At 42.8% G+C, this 25,632-nt stretch overlaps 1 protein-coding gene across 1 annotated transcript; it reads right to left on the reverse strand.

Moving 5' to 3' along the window:
- Positions 1–1,828: 1,828 nt before the first annotated feature.
- kcnn2 (potassium calcium-activated channel subfamily N member 2) lies at positions 1,829–25,382 on the reverse strand. The gene is made up of 9 exons (XM_053411418.1): positions 24,564–25,382; positions 24,122–24,217; positions 12,020–12,438; positions 11,561–11,702; positions 11,275–11,385; positions 11,054–11,181; positions 9,009–9,017; positions 5,892–5,961; positions 1,829–2,104 (listed from the first exon to the last, which is right to left on the reverse strand). The coding sequence occupies exons 1-9, from the start codon at positions 25,380–25,382 to the stop codon at positions 1,829–1,831; spliced, it is 2,070 nt and encodes a 689-aa protein (XP_053267393.1).
- Between the last annotated feature and the right edge of the window lie 250 nt (positions 25,383–25,632).

Below are 25,632 nucleotides of genomic sequence, written 5' to 3' on the forward strand. Positions count from 1 at the left end.
CTGGATTTGGACCACACATTATACATATTATAGTTTGATTTACATAACGTTGGTTTCTTACCCGAAAACACTTTTTCCTATTCGGTACAAATTCTCAACCAATTTTAAAGAAAAGGATACAGGCCTGTCAAATTGTATATTTTTATTGTTTAAGTCGCATACAGTGTAATCTCTCATTGGTTTCTATATTTGCAGAAGTTTGTGGACTGAACATCGGACATTTTTTGGACCATCTAATTGGCTTATTGGTGGGATGGTGGGTGGGCTGGTTGAAATGGATCAGTGCTGCTGATTTGGTGAGTGACCACCACATCCTCTTTGACTCACTCTATATGCTCTGTGAAGAGGTTACATTATAACTACATGTCCATGATGTCCAGGGGCTTTATTGGCCACACAGTTGATATGGATGTATTTTATGACAGTAAAACCTTTCAACCTAAAACACGCCAGCCACTATAGGTAGATTTACCTGTTCAGCCTTTGGATACTGCTCATCCAGCTCAGCCCTTCTAAAGCTTATGTTAAAAAGAATGCAAACTTAATAATCTAATTAAAGATATGAATAATTCAGGAAAGACCAAATCAGCAATTTAATGTATGTATCTTATCTCCAGTCCAGGAAATATGAAACCAAATGCTAGATATGCTGAATCTGTCACTTCTCACATCTCTGTTGTTGTCTGCTTGGTTGTAGGAGGTGTGCTTGTCCTCATCAAAATATATAAAAATAGGCATTTTCTTTTTAAAAGGTAGATACGGTCTCTGCGGGTTGTTGTTCAGCATTTGTTGTCATCCGGCTGGGATGACAGCGAGCATAAATAGCACAGGAGGGAGGAACAGGAGGTGAGACACGGCAAGACAAGGGGTAATTACAGATTATGTGATCACTCAATACATTTCTGTTGACTTCTGCAGGTCTAAGTTGATGCTTCTTAGTAAAAAAAACAAACAACAGAAAAGGGCTTTGACTTGAATCATCAACGTTATAGCCACGACTTGAGAACTGACAGTAATAAACCCATGCCCAAACATCTCAAATGTTCTTCTTTTTAATGAGCAACGCATCTTTATATCATATGTCAGTCAGCATTGAAGTGCATTGATTAAAAAGTAAGTGCAAGTACAGATTTAATGCATTCATTTCGACTAGAGGATTAAATTATTTGCAAGTTTGCCCCAAAAATAGTCATTCTACAGGGGCACTCTGCAAAAAGAAAACCACTATAGTTGATGCTGTTTCTAACCTAAAAGATATATGCTCTTTTCCCCCTCATTTCAAGCTTTTTAAGTTATCTCTGAGTGACAGTGTGCAGGAGTGATTTTCATCTTCTCCTGCTATCAGTTCACTCCAGACCGTCAAACACAGCACTTTTCCTCAACATCATCATTCTCCCTGACTGATTTCTCACTGGTTTGCTTTGAGGAGATCAGAAACTGAATCAAGCCCGCTGAAGCACAAAGTCTGTGAGAAGCACTATTTTAGTGCAATAGTTTCACACTTGTTAAACCTTGCCACCTAAAACTGGCTACCTCTGCATAGAGATGGAGTAGAGTCCTTATCGCAGCCCCATCGATAGGCCTTTTCTACTGAGGGAAGCGCCATTATTTGAGGTCTTGTCACCAGAGCAAGGATAACAACATCTTTTGAGGTAATAAAAAACAAATAACAGCATGAAGTTATCCATTAAAATCCATCTGTCCCCAGTATCTTGGATTCTGTCATCAGAATTTTGGATAATACGTATTGAAACCATAAGGCTTTACGATAAATGCAACTTTGCCATATGATGGCAAAAGTCTTCAGTGGAGGCATTCCCCTTGGACTCTAGCTGCTCTCGGAGGAGGTGGGCGGTGCAGTGGAGGACGACCTCCGTCGGGACACTGACTGTGAGCGCTCAGGGCTGTGTTTGTCATAAGGCTGGAGCTGCACCTCCAGGAAGTCCCTGTGCTGCTGGCTGATGACCTGGCTGATGAGTCCTGGCAGAGCCTGCAAGTTACTCAATAGAGTCTCCAGCTTTGTCTCCAGCAAGGCAATCCTCTTCTCCATGTCCTCGCCTCGCTCGTTCAAGTCCGATATCATGTCATACATGATGTTCTGAGTCTGGAATGAGGGAGAGGAAACACGCTTAACACAGCATTTCCTTATTTGTATATTAGTAGCAAAAAGAATAAAGACTAAAAACACAAGCTTCTTCAATTCCTTAGTAAATGTACAGTTGATAGTGCTCAGCGTTATCAGATCATTCTGAGAGGAAAGAGAAGGTTCGCATTCAAAAAACATCCTGTTCAGACGGCAGAGAAATGTAAAGATGAAGATAAATGTGTTTAGAGATACCAACAACAACTGACACAAATATTACAGGAAGCGTTCAGGTTTTTTTCAGCTCTGTCTCAAGACAATACTCACATGTTCAGGCCTTACAGAGGTCAATGTCTGAAACAATTTCAGATAGTGATGGGGGACAGAAGCCACAGTCTTCATAATGTGTTAAATGCATTTAAAAGTTACTATGAAAAGGCTTTCTACACCAGGACAGAATGTAATAAAGGCAACTAGAGTTTGTTCCCCTGCGGTTGTTTTCCGCCACCAACCAGTTTAATGCAAGGTATTTCATTCACTCATATCAGGTCACTGTGACCTTTGACCTCTCACCACTGAAATCAAATAAATTAATCTCTAAGTGACAACTGGTACAAAAGGGAAAAAAGCACAGTGATCTTGATTTTTTAACTTTGACCTCAACATTCTAATGAGTTTATTTTTGAGTCAACTGAAGTTTTGTACCAGATTTGAAGAAATTCACCTGAGGTAACACATAATAAAAACATAACAACAAAACCACTGCTTTTAAAGATATCCACAATATTTGATTACACCAGACTGTTGAGTCTTCACACCAACTTTGAGGGAAATTTTAATTGCAATGTTGCAGGACCTTGCAATCGGTCATGTGCAATCCACTCACCACTGTACATATTCTCACACTGCACATATTTATCTTGTTTTTACACTGTATATATATATATTTTTTATTCCAATCATATTTCCCTATACTTTGTATATTTCCTTACACTTAAGTAGTATTATCTTTACACTTAAGACTGTTAATATTACGTACTGATGCCTATTTGTGACTGTTGCAGCTGCTGTAATATTGTAAATCTCATTTTGTCCTCATCATGGACAGAAAATGACCGCAAACAAGGGCCCTTACAGTGTAAGAACAGGCAGGTGGGCAGGTATTCATTGGAGACAGAGCTGACGAGAATGTGAACCTCAGGTTACCGGCAAAAAGTCGTCCAAATTGGCTTTTACTATAGTGCTGTCATTGAGTCTATGTTATCTGTTTCCCAGTGGCTGGTCCATTCTCCTCCACTGAGTTGAGCAAAGAAGTTGGTTACATGTTTTAAAAGGACCGGAGGAACATCGGGATAAGTTAATTTTTTATGTTAGGATGAGAACCAACACATTGTCTGTAGGCTAATAATTGAACATGTCTCAAGAGTGCATGTTTCTATGACGCAGGCCTGGAGCTGACAGCAAAGGAGCCTGCTCACGTTGCACAACACCTTTTTTCCTCTTTTGAATCATCAACCATCTGCTCACAGACTTTTGAAAAAACACGCCGTAACTGCAGTTTTGTAACTTCCAAAGTACAGCATTCCAAAATTTTCAACAGTACACTGAAAATCTGTCACACTGAGAATGAGGAGTGGGAGTGTTGCTTCCGGAGGGCGGTCTCTTAAGTATTATTCAGTGGAGGACTAATAATTCCTCACGGTGCGGAGGCGACGCCGTAATCCATCACTTACCTCGTCCTGCTCTGATTTAAGGCTTTAATAATGGGATGGGTTGTTTATGTGAATCCACGAGTGCTGAAGTTGCACCGACGCAGCTCAACCTGACAGTTAATCTAATCCTTTGTTTCTGTGAAGATTACTCGGTGGATTCGAAATGGAATTCAGCATTTAAAGCGGCCATGTATGAACAAATAATACATGATGTATGGATGTCTTCTTATTACTAGGAACTCAATACAGTATACCAGTGATCGCCCAATATTAGAGCAGCTCTGGTTCTGGAAGTAGATTTCCCATTCATTTCTCCAATCAGGTGTCAAAAGATCCATAAAGAAAGAGTTTAATCCATAAAATGACCTTGACCATAAAATGGATAGAAGGATAAAAGAAGGAAGGAACTACATATCCCTTAATCCCAGGCGAATTACCACTTTCCCACGACTTCCAGTGCTTCATCTTAAATGTAACGTTAATGTTACAATATACTGTAGTTTGCAGTTATCATGCAAGCTTGTTACTACAACAGGAGCATATAACATTGTGTCCCAATGACGTAGCTTGTAGCAGGTCTACCTCGGATGGTAACAACATTACGGCTGGTAATCAAAATCTTTATTCAGAAAATGAATGTTATTTTTCCCTCCTTTTGAGCTCTACAGCAACCAGGCAAAGGTCTACATGTAGCACTGGGTTAAATGTAACAAATACCTCATCTGTAAATCATGAAACAAAACAATACAGAGCATGAAAAGAGACCTTGCACACTGAGGAAGCAAATATACATAGAGGATCGGCTGTTGGAGCAAGAATCTATATTGTTCCACTGCAGCCCTACAATAAAGCCAATGATGGACATTATCAACCTATAAAGAAGGAGGGGAAAGGAGAGTGGAGCAGCTTGTGGGCATTTATGCAATTTTAGGCCATGAAGTTCATCCCGAAAGGTGAAAAAGAAGAAAAAATCTGTGGAGAGAAACAGCATTCAACCAAATTCTGCATCACTTCATTTACACGATTGTCCGGGGGAGAAATATGGTGGGAAAATAACCGGAATTTCTCCTTTATTTCACTAAAATCTAACTTGGAATCATATTTTATTCGCTGCTTCTCCTGTCATTGTTAATAACGGATAAGTATTGTGGGGCGTGAGGTTTCTTCCAGCCTCCGAAAGGCGGGGGCCACGCCAGAACCATTTTGACATTGCACTGCAGTGGCGGTGCAGCTGCCAGTGATATGCTGGACCCCATTTAGCTCCATCTTCCCAGTGCGAGCAGGAGGCGACTGAAGCTACACTGCCCTCTCATGGCTTCACACTCTCACAACAGCGATTACAGAGCCAGCTGAGTGGCACTGGGCCGCATGCCACCTCATCTAATGTCACATCCTCCGCCTCTCGCCACTGTTTTACAGCACGAGGCGACTGGGCAATATTAACTACTACCTTTCGTGACACGCTGGCCTGACTCCAGTTTGACTGCGGCGTTCTTGTGAATGTCACAGCCCCCTGCCCGTCTCCCCTCTCCTCCTTTCTCCCCTTCTGTCTCTGCCTGTAATTCTGGCTGAATCATCACATCAGAGTGTCTCCCTTCCCAGGTTACTGTTTCTGCTGTGTCAGGCTGGCGCAGTGCCTGGTCTTTCCCTAAGGTTTGTCAACTTCTGTTTAGTGCATCTGGAGACGAATATCAGAGAATGTATTAAAAGGGGAAAAACTGCACTGGGTCTTTTTATTTTCGCAAACACAAAATATTTATTCCTCATTTGGTAATTTTTCTAGGGGAACATGTCCTGGGGATAGTAATTTTAACTGTAGAATAAAAATGATGTTATTTCACACCCACAGGATCCAAAGTGGAGACGAGTGCAGTGCAACCACAGAATCATCACACAGATGTATCTCTGACACCCTTTGGAAAGCCTGTCTGTTTATTTGACACCTGTAGACTTTGATTATAGTAGAAAGCACAGCTAGTTAAGCGGGTGGACAAGCATGCATTGAATTCAGTCACACACAGGAAAGAAGCTTGTCAGGATAGTTACTCTGTCCTCGTGCACAGTGCAGCAGTAGACTGTTAGTTAGTCTAGCTTACCTTAGCAAGGTCCACTAGAGAGTTTGCTTGGTCATTCAGCTTGCGTTGCTCCATTTTAACACTTCTCAATCTGAACACAAGACCATTCAGAACCCAATGAATTAGCGCTATCAGAGGTTTTATTTTACACTTTGCTTATTTTTGGAAAAATGTGTGCACACACAAAGGCATACACATGGAGGACACTCCCAGGACATGCACAAGATGTGTGTATAGAGAATGCAGGGATTGCAGGGGTCGGTCTGTTTGGTTGAGCTGCATGCAAGTGGAAAGGAGACCACGGAGGAGGAGGAGGAAGAGGAGGAGGAGGAGCAGGGGGAGCTGCCACTGGAGGGAGAATGAGAACAGCTCTACATCTTACTCAACCCATACATAACCTAAAGGAATGAGGAGATGTTCTATCAGCTCACCTATGTAATGTCAATTGCATATATGAAGCACAATAGCTGCACGACACGTCCGATTATAAAACAAACAAAAATGGCTTTTGTATCTTTAAACTTCTCCTACTGGTTAAATCAACCTGGCTCTTTTATCTAAAGTTAATGAATATTTTATCAACAGATATCAAACACTTTTAAATGAACCATTTTCTCTCTGAGACTGTCAAGTACAAACATGAAATAAATCACAAAAATCCCAAGGGCTTCACTAATCCCTTTAATCAAAGCTTGTTTTAAAAAGGACGTAATTTTTAGTAGCTGTTCACGTGTGAGGTAAAATGATAATATGCACCCCCCTCGTCACTTATTCTTTTTCATCAGCCCAAAATTCTACTTTTAACTTCTACATAAAATAATCCATACAACAGGCTTTAATAATTAACATCTCCTGTTAATTAGGCTTCTAAAGCCTGTTTTACCTTTTCTCTCAGGGGGACAAAAAACAGCAACTGTGCATATTGTTAACAGCGTCGACCACAAATGGTTTCAAAATAGCAGAGGGTTTTTTCCGCTCCTCGCCCACACATGCTAAATTACACTGGGCACAAAAACAAAATATCATCATGATGGCAGGGTTGCAAACATTTCAGATCTTTTGAAAACACGGCTACTAATAATACAACTCGATGACTAATGGAGCCAATAATGCAGTGTGAGGTGATCATCAGGTCGTGTGGGTTACAGTAATGATGAGCGGGGGGGGGGGGGGGGGGGGATTTGAGGGACCCCTGGGCGAGTCGGCTGATTCGCCGTGATTCACCCATTCTCATGCAATGCAGGATCATTTCTCAGTCTCCTGGTGACAGGCAGATGTGGAGCGAAGATGACAGGTCAGACCAACAGAGGGTGCCACAGGAGGCGCTAACGGAAAACTACAGGCAGAGGAACATGTGTCCTGACAACTGAGGACAGAGATGCTTCACACCGAGCAGACTCTGAAGACAAGTGCAGAATGCTAAAGCAAAATATCACTTTTCTCAATTCATCAGTTGGATGCAAGAAAAAGAAAAGAAGGAGGTACTCGATCTAAAATGAAGGGAGATAATAGATATTCAATGTTAGATGGTTTTTTGAGTTGATGTGAGACCTTAGTTAGAATTATACATTTCATAGTTGGATGACCAATAGCTGTCGAATGGGGTCAAAGCAGAGGGCAGCTGGAGGTCAAGGGGAGGAAGGTCCACCATGCTCTGTGTCTTTTATGTTCTGTGAGTCTCCCTCCCTCGGTCAATCACTCCTCGTGGGCAGTTGTGCTTTTGAATGGGCGCTCTAAATCTGCTCGCTATTCATCAGGGGGGAAAACCGCAACGCTAAGCTTTTCACTACCTCACTAAATCTGTTATGGCAATCTCAGTTAGTGCTATGCCATATTTACTACCCCCACGTCTTGCTTTCTTTGTGGTGACCTCCTTTTACCTCACCGGGGAAGGAAATGCTAATTCCTCCTCAGTGTTATGGACAGGGTGAACGTGCTGCAGCCCCCACCTTGCCCCGCTGTGACAGCTTCACGCTGCCGGTTACAGTCGCAGCCTCTCGGGCACCAACAGGATTGCTCGGAGGCTTTCCGCTGACCTTCCTCTCAGGTCACTTTCCTGTTTCAATCCACTGATCTCGGCGCTAACAAGCCCTCACTCTCCTGCCTCTCCCTGTTATTCCCCCACTTTAACCTTGTGGATGGGAAGGGACAGCACTCCCACGGGGCAGGGGATAGTTAAACTCTACTCACTGAGACGCTTGACTTAGCAGCTGTCGTGGCCTAAAACACGTTGCAACGTCTGGCCAGTGGTGTGGTAAATCACGCAATCCAGATAACCTCAGGAGTGCTTCAAGTGTTTCTGTCACTAATTCTGCAAAAGTCCTCTTAGCGCAGAGATGCATGACAGCTCCGTGTCCTTCATTATTATGCTGTTTACAAGCTGTGATAACACCGGATCAGCGTCTTCGCTTCTGTGTCATCCAACAGAGAAATGGAGGAAATGCGGCTGCAAATGTAGTAAACAGGCGTAACAATGGTTCCACACGCCGAAAGACGACCCTGAGCCCTTATCTGCATGAGCATGACCGCTAAGAGTGTGTAACATGACTTGAGGGATAGTTGTAAATCATGTACTTGAGCTATACTGCAGGTCTGTCTCCTGTAGAGCTCTAGTCGTCATCCTTCGGTACGTGAAAGCACAGTTGGTTGGAGTTTAATCAGTGGCTTTCTGATTAAAGATCAAATTCTCATCACATCCATGCAGAAATGGAAAGAAAAACACCCTCCATCACCGATAATTGAAATTCACTTATTAAGCATCTGTGGGCGTATTTTAAAAGCGAGGCATTGGTCTACTCAATGAAAAGGCGTGAGAGGTGTTGGCGCTGGTTATTTAAAGTTGTTTGGTTGCAAGCACCATGTATGAGAGTGAATGTGAGATTCTAGTGTGTTTTCATCAGATTTACATGATACTCGTCGTCTCCTAGAAAAATAAATACTTTGTTGCAGTTTAAATTAATTAATCTGGAAACATCTGTGGAACTTATTATTGCAGACTACTCCTTTTTTAAAGTGGCATGAATTTCACTTATCAAATGAGGGAGTGTAATTTTTGGTCACATTATTGGGTTCGAGGACAAGCTCTCGTTGGCATGCACACAACAGGTCTATATCTATACATGTGAGGCGAAGACTTACTTTCGAGCTCTATTGCATTGTGTAGACACAAACAGGAAAAAAAAGGAAACATGAAGTAGACAAATGAATTATTACAACATCAGATCACATATTCAGATGGTAGAAATCTCTTCACGATCAAGTCTGGCTGCTGTGACCCTCGTCTCTAACGCTTTCCCCTCAACTCTGAACGCCAGCAACTATTATCCCTGGACTCGCTTCTTCCTGTGACCGCTGCCTTATCTCCATGTGTTTGTGCTTCTCGAAGCTGCAGCTTAGCTCACTCTCTAAGTCTTATCCCTTTTTCTCCCCCACACAAATGCTGGTTATCACAGTCCAACCTTCCTGTAAACATCTGTAAACATCCGCCGACACACACGGCGGATCACATCACCTACGTTTCCATTTAGCACCTCACGTTCTTCACTCTCTTCCCGCTTTGACCAGAGGAAACAGGTAAGAATCAAATCTAATTTGATGTCTGCTATCGCCTCATGACCAGTCAAGGCGAGCTCTAGTCCTTATCCGGCCATCCACTTCCTGCTCGCTGTCAGGCAACTTCCTGTCCTGCGCTCATCTCAATCCAGGGTGTTTTATAACCCAGTCTACACAACAGATTTATCTCTGTCAGATAACTTGGTAGCACAATTCCTCACAAGCCAAATAAATCTTTATAAGATAAAGCTGTGACAGGAGCATGTGGGCACCATGCAGAGTCGTCGTCCTTGCACAAAGAGCGGGACGTGATTTTTTCTCATTGAATCTAGTTCTTCATGGATTTAACTGGAGCTCAGAGGGATTTTCATTTACAGGCTGTGCTAGAAAACAGGAGGTGGACCTGACACGCTGTCACCACCGCTACAAATCGCCACAATACATCAGCAAGGACAAAATGATGCGACAAAGCAACCACGACAAAAGGCTTTTTAAATGACACAAATTTGGATGCGGGTGGCATCAGCAGACGGTTTGTGTGCTTCTCTAACTTGTAAGCTAAAATCTTCATGTTTGTAAAACATAAATGTCTGTTCAAAAGATTCATGAACAAATCAAAGTTGTACACTGGAGACCACATATATATATATATATATATGTTCGACCCATATACGTACAGAAAACCACAAAACCAAACACACAAAAAAGGGGACATTTTCTTTTTGTATAATAACAGTCACTGTGCATCGAGTTCTTTACCGCAGGAAACACGCCACAAATTAGACGCGCGTGTGAGCACTGTAGGTGGAAGAAAAACAAGTGTGAGGTGAGACTAAAATCAATACTGTTTTGGAGTTAGATAGCACTCAGGGGGTCACCAGGGACCCGCCGAAGACTGGCTGACAGGTAAGTGTCCGAGCAGCAGCTAGAAAAGTAGGCACCCAGATGTATCGGCCCTGAGGGCAGCCTGACATCTGACTCACAGCGAAAGAGTCACGCAAAAGCCGATCTGACAGCAAAAGGTGAGAGAGTGAGAGAGAGAGGAGAGAGAGAGAGAGAGAGAAGGAGAGAGAGAGAGAAGGAGAGAGAGAGAGAGGGAGAGAGATCAATATCATACTGCTCTGTGAATGCCGTAACTTGAGATAGATTAAATTGTTTTTTCTTTTCAGTACTTCTGTAAAACTGAGGCTGCTGGGAGACAGAAACCCTCGTTCAAAGAAAGAGCCATTTTACACAGATTAAGTATGTCTCCTTCATACAGAGGAAAGAGAGAATCACAAGAATTTCTTGTGTTTCAGGGATTAATATTAACATGGATTTAGCTCCTCGCAAATCTTAGCATTCCCTATGATGCTGAGTAAAGAGGCCAACTCTTTACCACATCTGCAAAATTCAAAGTTAGTCACGTCAGCTTGAAACATGGTCATGAGGCAACAACATCTTTCAACAGTACAAGCACATGTTTTTTGCTACAGGTGTCAAACAATTCAGATTTCAGCTTTGTGCTGCATTGGTGAGTCATACGAACACGCTGCAGGGGAAGAAGGTTTGTAACCAACCGAGAGTAGCGGAGGTCGGTTAGTAGCCGGGGAGGGGGGGGGGGGGGGGGGGGGGGGGGGGGGGGTACCTACTGGTGAATGGCTTGGAGGAATTTCCTCTGGTGCTTCCTGACTCTGGCGTGGTCCATCTTCCTCACCAGTTTAGTGTTCTTGTAGATGAGCCACGTCTCCCTGAGAACATTCGCAGCTGTGTTTTTCACCTAAGGCGACAAGAAGAAGAAGACACGGGTCAAGAACGCAGACAGGGGAAAGATCTGCGAAGTCACTTTACCGAGCGTGGACTGCTCACGTACTCTTTTTGATAGCTGGGTGTCCATCATAAAATTGTGGACGTGTTTTTCCGCTTTGGTTAATTCCAGTTTCTTTGCCACCACAGCGACCACCAGAGCAGTGCAGCCAGCACCCTGTGGAATAACAAGAATTGACCCAAACAAATGTACAACGTGGATCTTCACACATTTCATTTGCTTGTCATAAAACATTAACAACATATTAGTCACAAAGGTGATGAAGCCTCCTGTCAGTCTGTCAGCAAAAAGAATAATTCAAACCCTGAAGCGCTCAGTCGGAGTTTCTCACCATGATGCCAGTCAGCAGGCAGACTCCTTTCCCACAGTATGTGTTTGGGACCATATCCCCGTATCCAATGGTAAGAAACGTGATTGAGATCAACCACATGGCTCCTAGAAAGTTGCTGGTTATGTCCTGGTTGTCATGGTACCTGTAATAAATAATAAATGGAATAGGTTGACGAACATTCATGTACCTGCAGAAACTGATGCACTCCAGCTTCCTACTATACTTATTACTTGTGTTAAACTCAGGAGTGCTAAATGTTTGAATAGAGATTTAATCCAATGTGCATAAGACTAAATGAAAACTGCGGGGCTCCAATCTTTTACTGCAGCATGTGTAAACCTTTCTATCTTAACGCTCAGAATAGAAAGAGCTCAGGACTGTGTACATTATCTATTTTTATGCCTTATCTATGTTTCATGGCGGGCAGCGCAGCATAACGTGAGAAACGGATCCAGGCACCTCTCGCAAGCTCTCACAGTCCATGCAGCAATGATCCACAGCGAGATGGTGAAGACCAGCAGCACAGTGCCAGGACAGATGGTCATGAGGGTCTTCATCACGAAGCGTGTGTTAAAGTTAATCTTGTTGAGTGCCCCGATGCTGCGGGAGGAGGCGTCCGTGAAGAGCTTGCTGTGCAGCAGCATGACACGGGCGATGAGGTACAGCCGCAGGAACATGGGTATGGACAGGATGATGTCCACGTCCGCATCTGTCTTGGATGGCACGTAGGAGTAGGCCAGGCGCGCGGTCCAGGTGAAGGTGTAGTTCCCTGGGATAGGGTGGATGGCGCACACCAGGATCTCCAGGCAGATGAAGAAGATGCGCTCATACGTCATGGCTATCCTCCAGTCATCGGCGGCGTTGTCCACCATAAATAACTGCAAGGAAAGGGCAGGGTGAGGCTGATGGAGGGAGGAAGCAGGCTAACACTTTCATCACGGTGACACAGGCCGCTACAGGAAATCATTAAACCCATTAAACAATAAGTCACATATCGCCCGGAGTCATTACCTCACGTTCTTGGGCCACATTTATATAAAGACCTTCGCCACCTATATAATAAATAACTGCTATGATAAGGAAAGGACAAAACGCTTTTTCAAGGCCAAAAATGCCCAATGATATATAGTGCTGAAGGTTATCTGATGAAGGTTATAAGACTGAAATATCACACCAGTGTTTTTATAGAATAAATTCTCCAAAGAATATCACTGTAAGTTTTCATGTTGTTTTTTGATTAATTTCTCTTATCAGCACAATACGAATAATCTTTAAAGTAAAAACAATGAAAAGATAATGAGCAAAATTTGAATCTTTGGGTTTAACAGGACCAGCCATAAAAGGATGTCATCCTCGGCTCTTGGAAGTCATAATTTGTATTAATATGTCACTGGATAGATTAAACAATGAATCAGTACATTCATGGATAATATAAACAAGTTGTTATTTAAAACAATAACAAATCCAAAAATCATACAATTACTGGCTGTGTGATTAATTTCGATTAAATTCACATGTTCCTTTCCTACCTAGCAGGGACCATTTACAACTATTAATGCCTGTAAGTATTTAAAAGTATTAATTATTTCAAGCCTTAAATCTGCATGTTTATTTTAATAATTTGGCACAAAAGATGTCTGGGGAGCAAAAGTCAGTTATTTGAATCAATTGATTAGTTACTTTAAACATCACAAGAATAAAAAAATTTCTGGTAAAAATTGTGAAAAAACTGATGATTTGCTTCTTGTCAACAAAACGACCCTTATGAAGATGTCATCTTGGGCTATGACGAGTTTTGATATAGTCATATTTTCACTATTTATTGTCAAACCACTAAATAGACTAAAAAATGAATCTGTAAATTAATAGATAATGAAAAAACACTAGCAGTCTAATTCAAAAATAATTCAAAATAATCTAATTAATAGCTAAATAGTCTTATTTCACATTCACATATTCACCCCTCACTCTGTTTTGCTTTACGTTCTCACTTCCTGCATTAAAAAAAGTCTCATGTATTATCAGCTCTCAGAAGCGTCTTTAACTTCAAAGTGTCGTAAAGACGAGAACATCTGCCGCCTCCACATTTGCATTAGCTTCCAATCACCTGGCCGCCCTGACCAGAAGGTAGCTCATCTCACGGGGGATTTCAGCGTGGGTGGATTTCAACACCCCCTCATCACTCTTCTGCACCGTGTCCTCTGTCATACGCCGTAGCCTCCTCACATAGTCACCTCTGCTGTTCGTCCCTTTCGCTCTTCCCCTCCCTCCTCTTCATCACTTTCATTCCAATACACAGTCATCTTGTGGCCAGAAGATTCACTGCTGGGTGCATTCACCCTGAACTAACGGGCTGAGGCCAGGACCACCATCAGCAGCTCATTCGCGGTGACCCCTGATCACGCTCATGGCTGCCTCTCAACCCTACACTCTATATTTACCAGTTGCAGATTATATGCCATGAAACTGTAATAGCTTCCCCCTGCATTTGTCAAATATTTCCACCCTCTGACATCCCGCCACTGATTTCCCTCCACAGCTGCTCGTGTTCTCTCCACTCAATCACCTCGAGGTCCTCTGCCTGTGTACGGACCGTCACGACTGGCAGTAGATATTTCACAAAATGCTGCTGTCAGCAAATTCATGCGAGGTTTCCTGGATGCTGCGTTTTTTTTTTTTTTTTCTGCCGTGAGAGCAGAAGTCTCTCAAACGGAGAGAAGAAGGAAACGCTGCACATGATTACATTTCGTCACCAACCTCCCTCGCACGCTTGGGTAAAGAAGTGTATGATGTCCTGTGAAGAAAATATGCACGCATGATGTTTCCAAAGCCTCATTGTGAACAACATTGTTACTCAGGTTTGTCCATCCGTCAGCTCAGCTCATTTTTAGAGTGTGCAGTTTTGTCCTCTGCACAAATACCTGCCTGCATTACATTGCATGAGAGGGAATTTAATATGCCTTTTCTAGTTTCTAGGGGCAGGAGTTGACAGGAAACGGGGTCAAGCTCTTTTGGTGAAAGTATTGAGAGCAAAATGGCCTCTTTAAATTTTTGATGCCCTGGATTTATATTTTCTTTCTTTCTTGTCTTGCAGGATTTACTGTAGGAGCAGACCTGCCACATGCAGAATACAACATTAACCAGCAGTTGCCTTCCCTTTGATCTGCACCATGTGGTGAAGTTACAAAGCATTAACCTGCGATATAATAATGCAGTTTCAGCCCCACCCAACCTGCTTTACTAATGGATGAAGCAAAGAATATTACGGACCTGAAGCTGCTCACCTTTGCCCCTTTGACTTATTTAGTGCAATGGCAATATCTGCTTTTATAGCTACTGGTTCAAAAATAGAGAGCAGCTGGAACACATGGCAAAAAAAAGAACCATCATTTATTTATTATGTTTTTATTAATTCTGAAAATAGGGATTCAATGTCTAACTCGGACTTGGGTCTGTTTAAAATGACTGTTCCATTATGTATGATAACAAAATGAACAATTTATTTTATATACGTTTTTTTATTAAGTTTGGAAAATGGGACTCAATGTCTAACTTGTGATTTGGATTCGTAAAAATGATTGTTCCATTAAGATTGGGTTTAAATTTAGGTTTAAATTAAGAAAGCTATTTTCTGTGACAAAGGCAGAATCCAAACCAAAGATTAATAACTTGGGACTTAAAAAATAGGGCAAATATAAGTTTTAAGCCACATCCCTCCATCCATCCTTCTTTGAGGCTCACGCTTGATTGGGTGAGAAGCGTGGTATGGCACCAGGACAGGTCGCCAGAGTATTGCAGGGCAAACATATGGAGACAGAAACATTCACACTGACTATTAAGATCATGTCTTTGGATTTGGGATTCGAACTAGGAACCTTCTTGCTGTGAGGCGGACCACTGCACCGACCTTTAAACCTCCTCTCCTCCCAATTAAAACCCCCCAACCATCTAAATCTGAAATATGCTGTTTATGTTGATTCATCAGTCAAAGGGCAGTTTTGATTCAATGAGACATAAAATGCTGGAGGCGCAGAACATGCCTCGGCTTCTTGCCAAATAGTCTCCGTTTACTTTAATTTGAGGTTTTCGCATTATAGCAGTAAAACAAAAAAAAAAGTCCCAATCCTTGAGGGCTAATGGGATCTGTGACCCAGATTGTAAATTTAGCCACGATATGTTACAAAATGGAAAAGTCACATTTCTCGCATTGAAGAGAAACGTGTATTCAAGGACAAAGACAGCGGCAGAGAATAATCAATAACGCTCCGCTGTGCTGTCACTTTCCTCACAGACATACATGAACGCTCCACATGCTACAGTCTGACAGCTCTGAAGACTCCGCACAAACTTCCCCGGACACACAACAGCTAACACTGTGCACTCATTAGAGCCTCTGAGCCAATTATGTGTCCAACAGCTACTGTACGAGAAACATCAACTCTCAACAAGCTGGCACTTAGCAGCAGCAGCAGCAGCAGTGAACACATGTCCCCGGACAAACAGCACCACTGCCCCACAAAAGCCTCATTTATATTTATTCAAAAGCCACAATCAGTTTCCCCCAAACACAGAAAGACACAGGAATTAAACTTTCAGGGGCAGTTGTTCATATCAAATGAGCGACACCGAGCTCCTTTAACAAACTGACATCTGTCAGAGAAGTGTGTAACCCTAACCACAGCTCGTCTTGTTCTGCTTTCCAGCCGAGTGTAATGTAGACATGGAAACGCAAGCTGGGGCTCCACTCTGCTGCGGTTGCTTACTTCCAGAGTCAGGCCTCTGAACGCGGCTAAAGCTATTGTTTAGACAGAGCACAAGCGCACAGTTTATCTGACATTTTAAACAACAAACGCGTCCTGTCAAAAGCAGTTACAAAGTTTGTTACCTCAAAACAATGTAATTAAACATTTAAGCGGCTGGGTTGCATGAGGAAAGCCTACTTGGTGGGTAAAAGCAATTATGGTAATGGGTGACCTGAAATACAATACTCAAGGGCCCTTTACCTCAGAGCATCAAATATTCCATGCTAGCAACAGAAGCAGCAGTTATGACGGAGAGGTGGAGGAGAGAGCGTCTCCGGTGGAAAAACATTAAACTGTGCGGTTAGGACCGTGTCAGAAACAGACACTGCAGAGTCAGGACATTAAAACAGGCAGCTGACGAGCCAGGAAACTTTTAAATTAGTCACATTTTAATTGAGCCAAATTAATGAGAATTTATCACATGTCTACAATGATTCAGGTCTGCAGTCTTGTAACCAGTCCTTTGATATGTGAGATTTTAAATCAACTTGAACAACTACAGTATTATGATCATAATCAGGTTTATGTGATAATCTGTGGATATTCTGCTCGATTCAAATTTATTAAATCAATAAATGATGTTCACAGAAACCCATTCAGTTTCCACCTTAATCCTAGGCAGATTTTCCAAACTATATATAGATAACCTAGAAACTATAAATAAATAATAAAGACAGGTAAAAGAAAAACAGGTCAAGAAAGAGGAGAAAATCCCATCTGTCAAAACCTGAAAAACTGCATCAATACACCAGTTCTTAAGCAAATTATGAAAGAAAAGAACGATTACATTATAAAAGAAGCATTCGTATTAAGAGTTTTATCTGTGGCGTCATCCAAGCACTATATGCACCAAAAGTATAAAGGGATCTGGGCTTCATCCTCTGGGGAACATGTATATCTTCACGACATTACATGGCAACTCATCCAAGAGCTGTAATATTCCTGAAGCTACAAAGCAAGAATATTAGGTATTGTGGGTTATTTTCAGACATAAATGTCCTTGTACAGAACTCATGTTCCCACAGAACAATAACACAGGTGAATAACACCACTCACATGTATTATGGCACTTAGTAGAGCACATCCCACCAATAAGGCCCATTAGTCCTTTAAATTAAATCAAGCTAAACCAAATTAAACACACTGATTTTATCAGTCCCCTAAATGTGCATGTTTTTTTTATCAAGACCCATTAATTATTCCCTGGGAAACAGACAAAATGCACCATCTCGAGTATTTCTGCTCCCTAATAGATTATGAAAATACAAACTCCTTGGTGAAGGTAACAAACAAATATGTCTCTGATATTTCCTCCCTAACCTGAGCCTGAATGGAGTTTCATCTGCGGGGTCAACCTAACAGCAGCGCTACAGAGGAAACATCAGGGGATCAGCAAAGTCGCAGAGCTTCATCCTCTGGGGAACAAGAATTTCTTTACATTTCATGCTAAATCACCCGAGAGCTGTGATATAACTATCATCCTAAATAATCCTATTATCCAAATCCTAAAGCCACAGAAGTAGATTCCTCATTTGAAACGTGCAGCTGCAGGGGTAACGTGTGTTTCCAGACATGGTGCTCTGGAAAAGTTCAAACAAAAACCGAGGTGGTTAAAACCAAACACAGGTAAAACAATTTCAATAGGGCCTCTCCCCATTCGGTGCTCGGGCCCTAATAAATCAAAACTTATCTGCTTGATCAGGTACCGATAAAGGAAAATGTTGAACTAATAGCATATTATTTTACCCTTGAGGTTATTTTTCTATTTATGTTTCCCATGTGGCCTTTAGAACACATGATTTATTACGTGGCCATGCTCAGACACATTTGTGACTCAGCACACACGGGGACATGTCCTCAACTCACCCCTAAAACTTAACCATTTAACGGACCCCTGAACTAGAAACAGTTCTCCTCTGTATCCTCACAGTGACAACATAAGAACAAGAGCACACACAATAAACACATCTCAGAGAGCCAACATCCTGGTAATCACTTCTAAATGAGGACAGATCCACTTGTCACAGGCTTTGAAATGCAGCTTATTTCTGGATGTATATACAGTCTTATCAGTCGGAGTGCATGGCATTCGCTCAGCATGTGAAAGCTTCATTCACGTCAGGGTGAGAGATAATGCGGCTGAGTCTCTCCTGAGGTCTTCCCCCGCCCGCCGCCGTCCTGCGTCTAAACCGCCCGGTCTCCGAGGAGCTCACCTGCCACGCCAGCTGGGTTGGTTACTGGTTTCACCAGGCTCAATATAACTAATGGAGTCCAGCTCAATATTTAATCTGTGTAATGTGGAGATGGGAGCATATATCTTGTCACTGAGAATGAAATCGCTCAATCTCATTAGTGAAATAGGTTGAGAGGTTCCATGCAATTAGACATTAATGCAATGCTTTATTTATGATATCAAAGCGAGCCTGTAAGAGGCCAATCTGCTGAGTAAATCTGAAGCTGTTGCAGATTTTCTTTGCCTTTGTTTGTGAAATTGCGTTTTCACTTTGCTTGAATAGTTTCATCTCTTCAGGGAGAGTGAAACCTCTCCGAGCCAAAGAAAGGCCTCGTATAAATCTCTCTTTTGACCATCGCTGTTGCAGCCAAGGTAATAAACTAAAATCATCTTCATGTTTAAAGCCACGTGCCGGGCACAATATACTAAATGCCATCAATAAATATTCTTTAAGATTCCCAGCTCTTGGGGGGGCGGAGTGTGTCTGCCCTTGAATGCCTGCATGTTCAGTGAAAACGCTGAGGTCACCAGCCAGTGGTGGTTATCTGACTCCGATCTGGAGTCCCAGGTAGAGGACAGATTTCACTGTGAGGAATGCAGAGCGTCTCCTGCAGTTACACCATATCTCTGACACAAACACACCACCCAGGGGCGGTCTGAAGCGCACGGCCAAGTTTGGCTTTGGCAGGATCCACTGGCACACTTCGGAGCAGTGTGTTGTTATTTTATCTTTTGCGCAGATTGTCAAGTGTAATACTGTGCGAGTGTGAAACATCAGCGAGGGTTTTTATCACAAAAGTACACATCGAAGACAGAGTGGCCCCCAAAGCATTTCCCATTAGTCTGAGGAATCTCTGCAGAACTGTCGTCACAATGCACAGCAGCAGAGTAATGGCCTGAGCACAAATGCCCCCCCACCCTCCCCCCCAGCAAAACAACCTTTGATGTGAGAAGAGGAGAAAACTTTGAAAATATCAGTTTCTGTCTGCTCGGGGGGGAAAATAAGGTGAACTCATCAACCATCTAAGCAGTGAGAGCAGCAAGACGCTTCCGGCTCAAAGCTCCTGTCAGACTCTGACAATGACACAACAAAGTCAGGAAGGAGCTTCAGACTCTAACCTCTCCATTTCCACTCCGAAGTTCCTGTCTGCCAACGCAGCGACTCTACCAAAGCTCAAAAGTCTGGAACCTCCTTGGGCGGATCGCCAGCTGCCAACAGTCGACATTACTGGGACTATAACAGGCCGATGACATTTCAAGACGTATAAAGAGAAATGGGCTTCAGACTCCCGAACAATGCAAAGGAGGATTAAACATTAAAGGGGCTGAAGTATCCCTGGAAATTCAAAAAATACCTTGAGAACGCAATGCTGGGAGGCCGGGCTGAGACACCACCATCGGTCCCACATAAAAACACAAAGACATCTTAAACACACACGTCCAACAAACCCATTAGCTCAATAAAGCAAATTTATCTTGAGGAACGACTCCAGCAGCAGCACACACACTTTTGCGACAGAAATGAAGTATTTGAACCACTGGCTCAGGTGGGTGGTGGTTCACTGTGTGTGTGCGTGTGCGTGTGCGTGTGCATGTGTGTGTGTGTGTGTGTGTGTGAAGACAGCCGGGGGGCAGGGGGAGGATGGGGGATATCTCTGAATGCTGGACGATGTGATGGTTCTAGGGTTTAGTTCCAGCATAGATCTGAGATTCCCACTCATGAGCGGTCACTGGTGCCAGGGCAGCTCCAACCTTTGATAAGAGGGTGTCACACTTTTAAAATATAAATTTCAAGATGTAGAGACGGTTGACTCTACGCAAGCATTGGCCACTAGGTGGCATTATGAGCAATGAGATAAAGTTTGTATTAAATGTGATTTTAAAACCATCGTTAATGTAATCAAAGAATATATCTAATTTAGATTACAGCTCCAAAACACATTTAAGTATAAATCATCACTTTATTTAGTATCTCGATTGTAGATGCTGATACAAAACTTTAAAAAATTGTGTAAGCGCCGTCTATGTGTGTAAACGCATTTGTCTCTGGGTCAGCCGTCACTGCCATCGTAGCACAGAAGATCCCTCAACAATTCAACTATCGTGTGTGACCTGACCTTTGGAGTCTTCAGTCACTCTGAGGAGAAAAAACGTTCTGTTGTTGTAGCCCAGAAAAAATGAGAGGGCAGTCTTTACTGAGTTTGACAAGTAAATCAGTTGTAAGGGTCCCGGAGTGCTGGGGAAATATTTCATCATCTCGACTCATGCCTCGACAGTGCGTCTGACAGGCATCTGTGAGTACACATGGATGTGCATGCATAATCTATTTCACTGCAGGGGCAAAATTTTCCACATGGAGGAGAGCACTTTGGAAACAACTCTAAAGTGCCTTTCTTTTTTTAAACCTTGTGGGGGGTTCACAAACAAGCTACTTTATACTGAATAACTCAGAGGACGGTGCAATAATGCATCCAGGTGATGAGATGAAATAAGGAGTCATTGGGTTTGTGTTTGGTTAAGAGGAATTCAATGTACAAAAAAATATTCAGTGGCGGAATAAATCAATCGATCAGAATGTATTTGCATTGCCTGTATTCACAGAGCTACAACGTGAGACATCCTCTGTCTTCAACCCTCGACTATAGTGAGGAGCAAGTACAAAACCCCCTTTAAACAGGGGTAGAAACAGAATCTAACTAGAGATATTTCAATGTTTAAGAGGCGTATCATCTGATTAACATGCAGTAAAAGAACTCAAGTGTACTTAAGTTTATAGTTCATGTACAACCATTTGGATATGTCTATTTCAGGACTTGTGAGGAGTCAGTTATCTCACCATTTACTTATGTTTTACAAAATCGGTCCTTTTAGAAAATACCCAGTAGATTAATCCGTAATGAAAAAACATTGATGTTTGAGGCTCTTTAGATAAAAAGGACTTCAATTACTCCTCAGCCGACATCACTCGGACTAATGACTGATGTTATGGACTGAGGGGCATGCAGCTTTGAAGGACACTGTTTACCAGGCAGGGAGATAAAAGAGAAAGGATTAAACAATTGGTCCATTAAGTGATGAGGCAATCAACAGAAAATGAATTGACAACTATTCTTATGACTGCTTAATATAAAATACAAAACTCTCCCTTCTTTAAGCTTCTCTGAGGATTTGGTCTGTTTGAATAAGCTGCTTTTCTCTGTTTTGTACCGCAGTGACTTGAATTTGAGGTTCTAAATCAAATTACCTTCAGGTTACAGTGTATTTTAGGTCTTGAGCCGATGTTCTGGTCTTTAAATTTGACACATCAGTCTTCAAAGTCAAATGAAATGTGTGTCGAATCACATTTTCACGTCACGTCAAAACAAATTTTTCAAACATTCTGGATCAGTTTAAAGTCTGAATTCAGCAGCAACAAGCATAAGCTCAGAAATTGTTAGGGACATCCCTTTTATCACCTTTGTGTGTGCATGTGTGGGTCATTAGCCAATGTGCTTGTGTGTGTCTGTGTGTGTCTTTGTGGGTATATGTCAGTCTGTAAGAACCAAGTAATGACAGATTAGCAACAACAGGCACAGAAGCCCCTGAGGCAGGAGACCGAAGGAGCAGCTGGTGCTGGAAGTTGAAATATAAACACTAGGAAGTGAAGTTAAATAGTGAGACACAGTCAGTTTCCAGGATCTGGATTATAGTTTGTGTCAAAAGACTTAATGATCTAGAAGACGGCCGTTATAATCAACTTTAGTGAGATGCAGCAGGAAGTGAGCGAGGCTGTGGTGACGCGACAACGTTTTCTGATCCATTCAAGTGCTCGGGCTTTCCACATCTGAATAAATCGTATGTAAATGATTGTGAAGAGAATGAAAAGTCTATTGCGGTAATCAACTCTGAGGCAAACAATGGCTTCAAATTAAGTTTTCTAGGTCAGCAGAGGAGGAAATGCCTTTATTGGGAGGAGGGAGCTATCTCTCGAAAAATGTTTTGGATATTGACGTGACTGTCAGAGGAGTTTGGATCAAAGAGGTTTGAACAGCCTTCCTGTGAGTTAAATCTGCAGCAACTGACAATGAAAGAAACAGAAAGAAAAGAAGCTTGTTCTAGAGCGGAAATTAACATTTCACCTATTTCACCCACATTTTTACTGTGTAAAAAAAGATGATCTGAGCTTTTTAAAAGTGGATATATTCACCTGTGATTCAGTGTCCCAGTATAAGAATGTACTGTCGTGGTGGCCTTTAGTGTGTATCACAATTATCAATTTAAGGGGTTTATTGTGGACATAAATATTTGTCTGAATTGAACACAATCTGTTATAAAACTCATTAAATTAATAAAAAATACACTGAAGAGAACAATGCACCTTTTCTATCTAAAAGTCACAACTATAATCATTCCATTATTTAGCGTCAAGGAAAGTTTGTCCAAACAAGAGGTGAAAAAACAGGGTTTATGAACTGAATAATTTACACGGGATTAGAGGAAAAGGTGCGGAGGCCGAGGGAGGCAAGAAAGAATACGATACTCTCATGCAAACTTACAGTATAGGCTCTCTAATTTACAAACGGCTACTGGGAGCTGACTGCGAGCAAAATGGAAACACTTTTGTTATGCATTGAAATATGGTAATGATGCCTGTGCATTTTCTAACATTCCTCATAAAAGAAAGGTTTACAATGAGACATCTGAAGGGGGCGACACATTTTACTGTTGGGCTATTTCCATGATTGATACTCCCCCGAGACGTGCAAATCCTGAATATACCAACAAGGCTGATGAATATATGCTGTTGCTGAGGCCACCTTTTAATTTTCTTTATCCAAATTGAATGTTTTTTCTGCTTCACAAAAACCTCTTCCACATCCCGAGTGAAGAATTGAGATCAAAACAGAGGAAACCGCTCATTGGATATAGCTAAAAAAAGCCTCATCTTGTTTTAAAGTAAGAAAATCGTTCAGCACGATTTGAAAAAGAGAGGGTAACATACATCCACCTTGCAGAAAGTGGTGCAATTACTATTGTGACTGCTCAACAAAGACACGAGTGCTGAGCAGAAAGAACTGTAAGTATTGCAGTGCTCTGAGGCAGGATCATAAAACTGTCCGAGAGTTGGAGCATCTCAGGGGAGGCTGACAATCCATATTCATCCCCCAAACACAGTGAGGAGTTTCTAAATCGTATCAAAAATGCATAAGAAAGCGTTAATGTGGCAATAAATCAAAAGGTGATCAAGGCACAGAGCAAACCCCCCCCCCCCCCGCCTCTTGATTGAGACTGGAACAAACACAAGACATTCAATCTTAAGAGCGATGGGAATGAAAATAAAACTGTGTCCCTGCTGTAAAGATAAATTCATTGAACAATTACACTGTCCCATACTGCGGAGAATCTGCAATTCAACACTTCACTTTGTTACATTGTCAAATCAATATCTTTTTTTTGGTTGCACTTTTATAGCTATGTAGAAATATGAGTGTTTATTAAATGTTAGGAGTCGTGGAGAGAGGAAAGATGAGAGTGGTGCTTCATTACCTGTATCTCTCTGGCGTGGTAAATGATAATCAGCCCCAGGAGGATGATTGTAGAAAGGCTTATCAGGCATTTTAGAGCTAATGAATACAGGGACTCCTGGAAAAGAGCAATAACACTATAGCCAAACAACACACAGCATCATGACAAATCTTCAAAATATGCAATAATATGGAAAGAATACACAAAAGTGGTTGAGAAATTTAGCTTTTGCAACAAATTCTGACATGACATCTTCTACTGTGGGGTTCCCATTCATGGTTGGACAGCAGTGGGCCCTTTGGCCTACATGTGACTAAATGCAGTTTCTAACGACTCCTGCTGCAAAAGTGACAGCCGGCTTTTCCTTAACACTTTGGAGTCAGAAGTTGTTATGTGCTCCCTCAGTCACATGCCACTAAATTAACTCTGGACTGCACAGCATGAGCTCGGAGAAGATACGCACCTTTCCATAGGCTCCCCATGAGAGTTCAGTCTCTATAACCATAACAACGATCCCAAACATCCCAAAGATTAAAGCATAGTCGCTGAGACGCTTCCTCTTCTCGAACAGGGCCCTCCGGTGCCCCAGCTTCTCCCCAATGTTCTGGTTCTTCTTCTTCCCCGATTTGCCGCCGCTGTGGCCGCAGCCTCCCCCCGCGTCCCCCGATGCGTAAGGCATCAGGGTGGTGGAATTGTTATCCGGCTTGGACGACAGAGGTTCCGACGCATCCGCGGGTGAGATGGGCTGCAGTGGCTGGGACTCGGAATCAAACTCGTGTATGTTTCTGCGGGACGAGCTCAAGTTGCTCAGCGGACGCATGACGCCGCCGTTGTATCTGCAGCTGCTCATGGCTATTTCATTGTAGGAGTTACTGTCTTTGTGGCCGCTGCCCAGGCTGCCCCGACCGCGGCACTGCTGCTGCTGCTGCTGCTGCTGCTGCTGCTGCTGATGGTGGTGAGGAGGAGGAGGAGGAGGAGGCGGAGGATGGTGTCTGGATGAACTACCATGACTAGAAGGTGTGAACTCGCACACGCTGTACTGGCAACCTTGCTTGGAAGACGTCTCCGAAGGTGTCCTCAAAGTTCCCACAGTGGTCGGCGACGTCCCGCGAAAGATGAGGCTTTTCCGCGCGTCACAGGTGCAGCTACTGCAGGTGCAGCATCGGTCGTGCGGCTGCTTGCCGAGACGATCCTCCCGCCCGCAGTAGTGCTGGTACTTACAGTGCTGGAACTGCTGCCGCTCTGGGAAGAAATCGTTGTGCAGCTGCAGGGGGGTTTCCATGTCAGTGCTGCCGTTCAAAGCAGCAGCAGTCGGGCACCACACGGCACCCGACGAAGGGCGTTGTGGTGCTTACGGGAGGACGGAGCCGCTGCTGCACCGACAGACCCATTTCGGCTCCGGTAGAATGTGAGAGGAGCCTCCGATTGGGCAGGCAGGACCAAAACAACTGGCTCGACGTCATGAAAAGGTTGCAACCACGGGACGTGAAGCCCAGCCTCGTTCCATCAGGATCAACAAAAACTACACAATC

Source organism: Pleuronectes platessa, chromosome 19, assembly GCF_947347685.1.
Source record: "Pleuronectes platessa chromosome 19, fPlePla1.1, whole genome shotgun sequence".
NCBI classification, from domain to species: Eukaryota; Metazoa; Chordata; class Actinopteri; order Pleuronectiformes; family Pleuronectidae; genus Pleuronectes; species Pleuronectes platessa.